General features: G+C 27.0%; 2 protein-coding genes across 2 annotated transcripts; both read left to right on the forward strand.

The window, feature by feature from the left end:
- The first annotated feature begins 4408 nt into the window (after positions 1 to 4408).
- On the forward strand, positions 4409 to 5796 carry LOC109805672 (WUSCHEL-related homeobox 2). Its single transcript, XM_083064902.1, has 2 exons — positions 4409 to 4715; positions 5426 to 5796. The coding sequence occupies exons 1-2, from the start codon at positions 4409 to 4411 to the stop codon at positions 5794 to 5796; spliced, it is 678 nt and encodes a 225-aa protein (XP_082921028.1).
- Positions 5797 to 10447: 4651 nt separating this feature from the next.
- LOC109805983 (uncharacterized) lies at positions 10448 to 11937 on the forward strand. Its single transcript, XM_020368302.3, has one exon. It carries the CDS (start codon positions 10869 to 10871, stop codon positions 11781 to 11783), a length of 915 nt encoding a protein of 304 aa, XP_020223891.1. The 5' UTR covers positions 10448 to 10868; the 3' UTR covers positions 11784 to 11937.
- Positions 11938 to 12708: the final 771 nt, after the last annotated feature.

Below are 12708 nucleotides of genomic sequence, written 5' to 3' on the forward strand. Positions count from 1 at the left end.
TCAATTCTATCATTATTAATTTTCCTTTTAGGGTCAAACTAGATTTCTACAAAAAAAAAAAAACTCTAAAACATCCTAAGACTCATCAAGAATTCCTCAACTCTCAAAATTTTTAAACACTTCGCCTCAGAATATTACAACATATAATTATTGGTAAAAATACAACAATTTAAAAAAAGTTACAAGATATATATGAGGAGAGATGGAGATCCACTTATTTAAAAAATAAATTTTGATAAACTTACTTTATTCAATAACTAATATTCCACATTGAATTTCAACCTTCAAACTATTAAATTAAAAAGTTTTAACATCAATAGTTTTTAAGTAAGTTAATCCAATGAAAGTATTTTTAGAGAATAATCAAAATTGTATCTAAAAAAACAAGTTGACTAAAATATGAAAGATAAATAACTAAAATAATCATTTTAAAAAATAAAGAACAAATTTTTTAAAAATAAAATAAATGATTAAAAATACAATTTAGCCTATAAAAGATACAATACAATTCTTCAAAAATTTATCACTTTCTTATTTTCTCTCTACTATACCAAGAAAAATATTTATTGTGTAATTATTATTTTTTATTAATTTTATGAAAAATTAATGCATTTATTGTTTAAATTGCAATTTATTTATTTGAAATGTCTTAAATTTAATATACATATTTATTATATTTAATAAATTTAAAATATACTATATTTAATAAATATAACATTGATTATTATCTTTCTAGCCAGTTTTATGATATTTAATAAAATATAAAATATAATTTAATAAACAAATATAATAACTAAGTATAACGGTCACTTTAACTATTCATCAAAATTAACAAATATAACATTTAAGTATATAAAAATTATATACTAACAAGTCATTAGTTTATGTGATATTAAACTTACTCTCTTTGGGCCTTAAACAAGATATTGAGTTTGAGTTAGGGATATAAGTATATATGGATAACTTGACAATCCGAACTAATCCAATGATATCAAATCATATTTTTTAATTGCTCAAGTCAAAGTCATTCCAATCCAATCAAAACTTGATACTATATCAATTAGATAACAAGATTGGTGGTGTTTTGACATGTAACCCAACTCAACCTGATTATATATATATAATATAATAATAATAATAATAACAATAACAATAATAATAACAATAATAATAGTAATAAGTTAGTGTGATATGGGGATGTTAACGGGACATGACAAATATGGATAGTAACCCCTCGTTACCTGTCTCACCAAATAAATATCTTCTCATATTCATTTCTATATCCATGTAGGTATCTACTAAGCGAGAATCCATATATCTTTTTAATAGTTGCAAGTACATGTAGATATTTAAAAAAATATATAATAATTTTCAAAAACATTTTAATAATGATTTGTATTTATTTTAATATTTATTAAAATATTAATTTAAAATTCAAATTTTAAAATATTAAAATATTATACATAATTTTATTAATCAATATTCTTCTATTTAAAACTAAATTTAATTGTTAAAGTACTTTATTCCCAAAAAGTTTTAAAATTTTAATATATAATTATGTACTTGAATATTTGCAGGTAATTGTGAATACAAATATTATGATATGTATCTGTTTCGTTCACATGCGAGTATATAAAATAATCGTACCTATTATTTGTGAATAGCCATTTAATATCATAGCAATATGGATACGATTTTTTTTACATCCTTAATGTGATCACTTGTTAATAACAATATTTGTTATCACTCTCATTAATGAGTATTGTGTTTTTTAATTGATAGCATTTAATAATGAGTTAATCACATGTACACTATCAGTATAAAGTTTTTTTACACTAGCAACTAATCAGATCTTTTTATAGTACCATGTCAGTTGCTTATTTAATTAAATAAAAATAAAATAAAATAATTTAAAAGATTTGATTGGTTGTTAGTGTAAAAAAACTTTATACTAGCAGTGTATTGGTGATTAATTCTTTAACAATATAACACTTTTATTTTAAAATTTATTTTGTATTAATGCTAGTTTTTTGAGTTTATTACAATGTAACAAATCAATAAATTTATTTTGAAGTTTAGTTTGAATCATTATATGTTTATTGTTGATAACATTGTATTTACAACAAAATATTAAATGATTTACGTTTATTATAAAATATTTAATTTTTTTATAAAAAAATTTAATAATGTCGACCCAATTGATCCAACCTAATCTGACATGTTTGTGATCAAATTGGATTAAGCTGATTTTTCATTAAAAAAAATACAGAAATCGTCCAAACCCAACTCATTGAGTTATGATTGGGTTGGATAACACATTGATCCGAACCTTGTCCAACTCAATTCACTTACACTCCTAGTTTGAGTTTTTTGTATAAAAAAATGCAATTGGAAGAGAAAATTCCATTAAAGGCACTAAGGCAGCTAACTAAGTTCTCTGACCGAGAATAATTATTAGCAAAATCGATGGATATATCATACCAATAACATAATTATCCAAAATCAACCACTACTTATTAAACATTAGTTTTTATCTTGAGATTTTTTTTAAGATTTTTTTTTAATTAGAGTCTTTCTATTTTTTTTATAGTTTTATTTTTATGTATCATATTTATTTAAATTAAATTTTAATGTTTTTCTAAATAATTTTGACTAATTTTTTTAAAAAACTTCTTTAACTTTATTTATTTATTTTAATTTTAATTTTTTTTATATTTATATATAAATTAAATTTTAATAATTAAAAATAATTTTATCTTATAATATAAAATATAATTTATTTATTATAATAAATATTTAGTGTGTTCATTACTTATTTTAAAACTATATATATATATATATATATATATATATATATATATATATATATATATATATATATATATATAATTTAGCCATAAATATACATCTTTCTAATTACCTAAATATATTTTATGTTAAAAAAAAGCTACCCAAATATATTCTTTGAGTCTGCCCATGAATTTATGTCCAATGAACTACAGCCCAAGAAATGAATTAGGCTCACCAATTAGAAACGCCATATTTTGTGCCTTAAACCCGAAACATATAATGGGCTTATATAAGGTTGCATTTCAAACAAACATGTCAGCCCCCACCTTCCGAATTTTTGATGGCTATAGCATAGCTTATTAGGATTTATATTAGGAATATTAATAGGACAGGACCATATTAATTGTATAGATATATGTCAATATTTACCAAGATTTTTTTAATTGAAAACAATTCAAAGATAATAAAATAAAATGAATTTATATATCTTACATATTATTTTATACAATTATAATTAGAATATGTCAATTTAAGAATTAAATTTAAATGCTAAAGCTATATAAAACTATGATACACAAATTAATCTTTCTTAATACAATAAAACTTGATTTTAGTTTATAAAAAATGTATTTTTTATTTTAATTTTAATCTCACACCTTTCTAAATATAGCAATATTCAATTTTAATACATAATTTTTTTTTATAAATTTTAATCACACATATACAAGTGCATACGCAAGATTAATTTTTATAAATAAAGTTATATTCTATTTTTTTAATCAATCATTTATAAAAATGTGACACATAACTTTTATTCTTATAAATAAAAGTATTAGATTTTTTTATGATGAAGATTATAATTATTTCTACCAAATTTCAATAAACAAAAAATATCAAAAACAGAAAATTATTTAAAGACATTTTAAAAGTGTATATGATCCCCTTCTTATTTTAAACATGCCACTGTGAATATGATTAGCACATTACCACCCAACAACTCTTCTCAGTTCATAACTTGTGTGATTAGCACATTACCACCCAACAACTCTTTGAGAATAAGTTGAATTTAACTGAACTCAATTAAGATTGAAAATAGTAATTATATTTACAATTTTTTTTTTGCAATAGAATATGTACTTTTATGCTGAACGGAATTTTAACTATTACTATCTAAACACTGTAATTGCTAACTAAACCTTTCAACTTTAATCATCTCTCACTTCAATTCTCGAAGTTCAACTATAAGTCTACGCCTTAACCAATGTCTTTCCTTTCTTTCATTGGTGTAACCCACCTTTCTACCACTCTCTGTGGTTTCCAAGGTAAGTAATAAGCATTATCACTTAGGAAATAGAGAACACAATGAAACCTACATCTCTCTCAGCCGTCACTCACTATGTTTTTATGAATGTTCTGCACCAAAAACTATATAATTCGCACGTAATTACTTATTGCTCTCTCTTTCCCTCTCCCAACCATTTCCTTTGCTACACTCACTCTAATTAGTTAGAGTCACAATTAATAAGCAATAGTTGCATTGCTATATAGTACTGTAGTATATTTTCTTTTTCTCAAAAACTACTTTACTTGAGACTGCAAACAAATTCAGAAGTGAAAGATGGAGAGTGAAGCTGCAGAGGTGGAGATGAGAAGGAGAGGCCATTCAGTTTCGCGATGGAGCCCTACAAAAGAGCAAATAAGCACGTTGGAGAATCTGTACAAACAAGGAATAAGGACTCCTAATGCTAGCCAAATACAACATATTGTAACTAGGCTCAGTGCTTATGGTCACATTGAGGGAAAGAATGTGTTCTATTGGTTTCAGAATCACAAAGCGCGCCAAAGACAGAAACTAAAATTGAAGCAACAAAATGTTGGATCTTCCAATCACTTTCTTCATGCCTCCCAACCCATTTGTCAAAATGGTTTCTTCAACAACTCTATTATTTCATATTTTTTTTTGTCGTAATACATATTTATATAGCATAATTTTTTATTGCCTATTTGATTGAAATGAATTTATACATGCATTATCTTCATTATGGTTGATCACGTGGCTGTTCATGTGATCATTAGTGGGATCCAACAGCTAGTATAATATTTGAATTTGGTGATCTAGATGGGTTCAATTTGTAAATGGTTCAATATTAATCTTCCTTCTCTGAAGTCTTTAAATACACATAAATCGTATAGTTAATATGCTTGCATAACCATATATAGTCAAATTCCCATCTTCATGCAAAATGTACTAGTTACTGAGATGATGTATGAGATTCTAGTTTTGTTAATATAACATTTAGACTATACAAAGTTCCTCTTATAATAAATGTATATATTGTTAAATATAATTCAAGTTAGTTTGTTTGTTTACTTTTGAAAGGTAATTATAATAGTTACTTATATTTTCTGTGACTATATATTTATATAGCAAGACATAATAATAATATGAGGTATATTTAAATTTATCACTTTTCAGTACTTTTGTGTGCATCTGTGTGTATGTGAGTTTGACATCTATGTTTTAAAACCAACTTAAAAATCACCTAAAGTTCAATGTCTCTTCAGTTTATTTGTCTTTTACAATTAATTATATCAAGAGTTTGGAATCAAATATAGTTTATTTTGTTGTGTTCAGTGGTTTGCGGCCCATATTGTTTGCAACAGAGTGGAACCGGCTTTTATTCTCAACAACCACCAAAGGTTCTTGCAAGTGGAGTTAGCTCAAGCATTGTGACGTTTGGGTTGCAAAGAATGTGTGATGGCTCACAGAGAAATGAACTATTGCAACAAGATTACAACAGTAGGACCAGTAACCACAAGGCCTTAACTCTCTTTCCTCTTCATCCAACCAGCATTTTGGAAGAAAAATCTAGTCAAGTGCCATCCCTTGCTTCATTTTGTGAAGGTGCCATTGATACATCTTCTGCTGATCATATTAATGAAGATGCTCATCCTGAAAACCTACCGTTCTTTGATTTTTTCACTTCGTCTCATGTGAGTGATTGAGTATCTTAATTTGACCAAAACAACTCATTAATAGTATGTGGTAAGTTTAAGTTTATCGATATCGTAGTAATACCCAGACCTATTTTAATGATATAAAGATCATGTATTCACCAAAAGAAAATAGTTGACACGTTTGAAAATATCCGTGTTTGGCATTCTGTGTTGAATTTTACATGTAGCATTTTTTTTCCTACTTGCGAGATGAAATTGAACCGTATGTAACACAACTGCATCAGAGCTCCTGATATTACTAATTAGTTGATTCAAGAACTAGTCGAATTTAATTAATTTAATTTATTGTGTTTGTATGGAATATAAACATTTTATAAATTGAAAGTATGTTTTCATTCGTATTAAAATATTTTTCTTTATTATTTTTCTGTATATTGATATTTTACCTAAAGACTTAATTAGTTGTGCAATTACGGTCTAACTCTTCTTAAAAAGAATTTTGCCTAAGTGGTTTTAATATAGTAGTTTATGTAATTAATAATTTCTATATAAGTGTATATTATCTTAAAAAGATAAATAATTATAGAGAAAAATAAACAAGTCTAAATTAATTACGTGAAAAAAAATCCACAAATATTTATATTCATAAACTAATTAAGAAATATTATTATTTTATTGTTTTAATTATTTATTTATTTTATTGATCAACGTTTGTAAAAAATTATAGTTAATTATTGATGAAAATTTTGGGTCATACTTAAGGTATGAAAGGTATTAAGGGAAACAAAATAGTATTTTTAAAATTATACAATTTTTTAAAAAATATTTTTCATCAAGAAATCTAATTTTGATAATTATTTAGTTAGTTTACTAATATTTAATATTAATAAGAACATAGTATATATATATATGATACATATAATTTGAAAATTTAATTGTATTTTTAATTCCTATAATTTATCAAAATGAAAGATTTTATTTTTCGTACATTTAAGAATTACTAAAAATCTCTTATAAAAACATGTGAGAGACATGCATGATAGTCTAACTTAATTTAATTTTGTATAACAATAATAATTTATGTATAAAAATAAAATAGAAAGAAAGAAAAAGATATAATTAATAATTTGATCAAGAAAATTATAAAAACAATATATAATATGAATTCTATACTTTATTTTATTTGTTTGATTAAATAAAGATGTTCACTTTATGGTTATATATATATATATATATATATGGGGAGTAGGACTATGTTAGCACATTGATTTAAGGTAAAAAAACTTATAAACACCTAAACTGTAAAATTTTAGAAGTATTTAAGCAAATATTAAACTTGGAGAGCATATGATCGAAACACATGGTATAGAAGATTCCTACATTCCATTGGAATTATTTTACTGGAGTGAGTATAAGTGATGGATGATTTTGGTTTGAAAATGGGACCACTCCCTAGCCCTTTTTAAAAGATGTTGCTGCTCCTCCAACGTACCATACCTATTATTGTTTGGTTCTCGACAACGGGTACTTACGTTACGTGGAAACATTTTCATGTGGAGTGGGGGATACAGACAAACTGCAAAGTGCAAACTAACTCCTATTTTTCAAACAACGTTGCTGCCTGTTTAATGCAAACAAAAGCGCTCCATTGCTATTTACACTATTTTTTTAAGTAAATGATATAGGTACAAAATATTCAATCCGATTAATCTTTGACAACGTTATCAAAGTCGGTGTTTATCTTAAAATATAGAGTCCATTTGCATATAAAGTATACATGTTTTTAAAAATTTATTTACTGAAAATAAATTATTTTTTAGACAGGAAAGTTATTAATCTTTTTAAAGCTTATATTCAAACATGTTTATAGTCTATAAATAAACAAGGATAGTACTCTAGTCCCAAACAACTTGATTAACCATGTGAAAATTATGTTTTGTAAATAACTCTTTGTTGAGAAGCACCCAATCACAATATGCAACTCTATTAAAATTATTTTATATATCAACTAATTTATAAAAGTTCTTTTTTATTAATTTTTTTCTTTGATTTGTGCATAAACTAATTTTATTTTATAAAAAAATTATTTTTTCTTATATTTCTTTATCTTATAAATGTTTCTGAAAAAATTATTTAAATTCATCTTATAATTAATTTTAAAATTTATTAGTGATAATTTTCTATTTTTATGCTTTTATAACATGCAGATTCAAATTTTAAGAACAACTTTGTGTTAATTATTTTAAGTAATTAATAATACTACATGTCGAGAATACTAGGGGTTAACATTAGGAAGAATTTCAACAATGAATCATGAATAAGTGATTGACATCACAATTTAATCCAAAATTTTTAAACATCAAATTTATGAGTCTTAGGTCTTTGTTACTTACATATTGGTCACTATACTCATCTCTATTTAATGTGAATTATTTCATTCACACTTGCATTTCAACACTGTCTCTTTAATACTTTTGTTGGTGAGAGACATGTTTGTTGATCAATGACAATGATTATAGGCGCGCTCAGGTTCACTTTTTGAATAATAAATAGTAAAATAAAATAGGATTGGGCTTTTATTTGTTTTGAGTGAAAAAGTTGGGCAATGGTAGGCTTTGACAGTGGGCAATTGACGAGTGATGGACCCAATGATACGTCAAACCAAACGCCTCACAAACGAAGCCCAAACTTTTGTGATACGCTCCCTTTGCAGACTTCTGCCCTTGTGGGCGCCAATTCTCAAGTCAAAATATTCTCTCTGTTTCAAAATAAATAACATTTTAATATAAAAATTACATACTTAGTCATCTTTTAAATTTTTAATCAACTATTGGTTTTTATTAGCTTTAATTCAAATAAATAATTATTGTGATCAAGTAGTAGAAGTTGAAATAGTATCCGTGATATATTCAAACTTTAGTATAATCATTACATGTAAAAAAACAAAGTTAGTCTTAAAATAATAGAGAATAAATAATAAAAATAATTTAGTAAAATTATTTCACTTTTTAAATTTATTTTATTTTATTTTTGTTACTGGTTTTAAATATAATTTATTTTAAAATGGAGTGTAGAGTAATTATTACAAACTATTTTAAGATAAGACAAATGATTTGAACTCTTATTTTTCATAATTTGAGTTTAATAATTCTTATAATCATTAAAATTTTACTTTAATAAACATTTTACTTAAAGAAATCCGGTTATTATTGACATTCTATTTATAAACATAAAAATATCATTTTCTATATAAAAAAAAGTGAATAATTATTACAACTACAACAATTTTTATTTTAATAACTTATAACTTATTTTAACTTTAACTTGTAATATTATGAGTAAATTTTATTGATACATAAAGAACTTATATATTTTTGCATATTTAAATAAAATTTAATCATAAATTATATTTTTATTATGTGCCTATAAGCACATGTTGGAAAATAATAAAATAATGTAGTATAATTTATTTCTGAACAATATTGATTACACTGAGCACAAAATGGTTTAATATATTGTTTTAAGTAATTTAAAATCTTAAATAAAATATTGAGTAAATTATATTGAGGTTTCATGAAATTATATAGACACTTTTTTTTTTTAACGTTTACAATAGTTATAGTGAAATATATTTTTTAAAATAATTTAAAAAATTAATGTAATGTCTAATGAATGTTAATGTAATGTTTTTAAAAAAATAAAAATAATCGTATGCGTCAAAGAATAAAAAGTATTTATACAAATTCATGAAATTTCAAAGAGTAACGATATAATTTACTTTAAAATATTTCATATTTTCACAATATGTATTTACGAACGCACAATAGACAATCCCGTAGTAAAAACTAAAAAGTGTGTAAAAAAAAAGTTTTCTAGCTTTCTTAATAAACTTTTATTTTCTTAAAATCAAGATTATTTAATTATGATAATAATGCTTGTGTAAAATCTTAAACAACAATTGTGAAGGCATTGACTAATGTAATGAGTATGTATAACTTTAAGGATTTTAATAATGAACATTCTGAAAGCATTTATTGGGAAACATTTATTATGTTTAGTTAAATGCTCGAAGTATCAAATAATTATGTTTTTAATGCGAGCCGCTATCAAGTAATTTTGTTAACCAATCAATAAATTAAAATTTTTATAAAAAAATATACGGCAAAAATACATTAGTACTATTTTGTATATCAATTCTAATAAATTCACAATTTTGCTAAAATGTTTTCGTGATATTCTCTTCCGAAGATTTCTATTTTACCAAGTCATGCTCATGGAGGACGGTTGCGAATGAATTCCACTTTTCCTTAGTCCTTTTCTTTACTTTCGCATTAAAAGAAACATTCTTACGACCTTCTGCCAACTAAACCCTCGGTCCATTTTGTTTTTATAATTAAAATTTTAGCGTAAGATATTAAAAAATACAATTAATATATTTGATTTCATAATAAAATTATGTAATTTCATACAATTATCAAGCATTTGTAGTTGTAGTGAATTATTATATTAAAAAATAAATTGTAGTGAGTTAGTTTTGGATTTTTGGTTACTTGTTTCGGCGGTGACAAGTCACAACACAAGTGACGCACACGCTTAAAGCCCATGTGAGGTCTACCCAATCCGCGATCGTACATTTCAGCCCACACCACACGGCCCGCATTGCTTATCCCTTTTATGCTCTGAATTTAATTTGAGTTCCGTGTTTGATGCTTAAGAACTTAGCTTTTGTTTGTGCAAAAGTTTCACCTCTTCATAGTTCATACCATGATGTCATGACTCGTAAACTTAACTTAAGAGTAACACTTTCCCCCTTCCGAGAATAATTTCCATTATCCTACCTAGCCGTGTGTTTGGGGGCTAAAGTAGTCTCTTATGTTATCTTCACAACGTGACCTTCATAAATGAAACCACACTCCTTAGTCCTTTCCCTCAACTTGCATGCTCCATCCTCTTACGGCCTACTTCTTCCTACACCACTTTCTTCCTTAATAACTGCCAAAGCAAATTCATAGCTTCCTTTCAAATTTCAATCACCAGCGAAAATCAAGTTAGGTGCTTGATTTTCTCTTCTAGTATTGCTTTTCAACAAGATGTGAGATCGGTTCCCTAGCAAAGGGGTCATGTCTTTCGGTGGGTTAAGTGTCACTTTAAGTCTTGTCTTTGGCTGTCTCATGCTGGCTCTGTGTGCTCAGCTTTACTATTTCTTATGGTGGAAGAAGAGAAGAAATCAGATAGATATTGAAATGGATCATGGGAATTACTCAAAAGGGGTGTTTTATTGGGGGTGTTGGAAGACACCTTGTGCCATGCATGGTGGCAACGATAGAGGGGGTGTGAGTAGGGACATAGAAAACACGAGTCTCGAGCTTGGGATGGAGTTGGACTTGCTTCACAAGTCCTTTGGAGAAGAGGGTGTGGAATCAGAGTTGATGAGGCTGCACAATCTTGCTGGTCCTCCAAGGTTTCTCTTCCCCATCAAAGAGGAAACGAAAGAAGATTTGGAGAGTGAAGATGGTAAATCCAGGGGTGACAGAAGCAGAAAAGGGTCAAGAACAAGAAGTTTGAGTGATCTCATGTTAACAATTGACACCCCTTTTCTCACCCCTGTGGCTTCTTCTCCCTTGAAGTGCTCTTTGGACCCTCTTCATTCTTACAAGCACCAAGGATTCAATCCTCTCTTTGAATCTTCAGGAGAGTTAGAGTACAACAGATTTAGATCCTCACCACCTCCGAAATTCAAGTTCCTGAGGGACGCGGAAGAGAAATTGTATAGAAGATTAATGGAAGAGGCTAGGAGAAAGGCTATAGAAAATGTCCAAGAATGTGAGGTTAAAGTTAAAGATCCTCCTAATGACACAATAGCCTCAGATTTTCATGATGGGTCCTTTCTTAGGATCATTCAGAACAAAGACACCGAACGAAAACAGCTTCAACAATATCTACCTCAGTTTCCTTCAGGTTCATCTCAGATTCTTCCATTGGCATCTTCTCCTACAACATTGAGACCCCTTGAAAAGGCATCCATTGTGCATTAGTTTTAGTTCCATACAATTAGGCCTGTTACTTTTTTTTTTTCTTTTTTTTCTTCATAGTATGTTAAATTAATTTTTCTACATGACTCCTGTGCTAATTTTTAATGTTTTACAAAGCATTTGGTAATTGATATCATATCATAGCCCCTTTTTTTAATGTGACCTCTTGTGTGGTTTGAAATGATTGCTATTGTCAATATGCTGCAATTTGCGCATGGTGTGGCAACAAATAGAATGCAGACTGACAAGTTCAAGTGATGGTTGTTAAGATGCTGGTTATCTAGGAAAGGACTCAGTGGGGCAATGTGTTTTTGTCCATTACTCCCCATGTTCGCTCTGGCTTTAACCTCTTGATCAATCATGTGAATGATGCTTGTTTGCTACCAATTTCCTAATTTTCTGCTCTCAATGATTCGTTGTTTTCTTTTTAGAAATTTCCATAATCATTTCACATTCTGGTATTTGCTTTGGTACAATTTATTTATACTTAGGCCGGTCATATGCGCCTAGCTGTGTCTTACTGTATTTTGTTTTATGTGTCAATTGCTTAATTCAAATCAAAATTAACTACCCATTGAATCAGTGGCTTCCTAAATTTTAAAGGGTAAGGTATAAACATGAGAAGGTTCCAAGGTGGATTTCGCATGTAGAGTTGAAAAACAATAGCGTTAATTGAGTCTGAAAAGTCAATGCTTGACGCAAACGCAGTTAACAAAGTGGTATACAGATATTGAGTTTGGAATCGCTTGTAAAAGTTATTATACATTGTATGAAGGCTAGAAGTTAAGAATTTCCCCTTTTTTCCATCCTCATCATCACCCAAAAATAAAATATGCTCGACAAAGGTGTACTGTTTTATTTATTTATTTTCTCTCGATCCCTTTAAACTCCATTGTAGAACAAAAGTAATTAGGGAAAATGCTAGTTT

The sequence above is a fragment of the Cajanus cajan genome, chromosome 10 (assembly GCF_000230855.2).
Source record: "Cajanus cajan strain Asha chromosome 10, NIPB_CcT2T_4, whole genome shotgun sequence".
NCBI classification, from domain to species: domain Eukaryota; kingdom Viridiplantae; phylum Streptophyta; class Magnoliopsida; order Fabales; family Fabaceae; genus Cajanus; species Cajanus cajan.

Bases quoted from the DNA above. Each gene is read 5' to 3' on its own strand.
- LOC109805672 (XM_083064902.1), top strand. From the start codon at position 4,409: ATGGAGAGTGAAGCTGCAGAGGTGGAGATGAGAAGGAGAGGCCATTCA. The intron at 4,716-5,425 runs GTTTCTTCAACA...TGTTGTGTTCAG, and splicing joins CCAACCCATTTGTCAAAATG to TGGTTTGCGGCCCATATTGT.
- LOC109805983 (XM_020368302.3), top strand. From the start codon at position 10,869: ATGTCTTTCGGTGGGTTAAGTGTCACTTTAAGTCTTGTCTTTGGCTGT.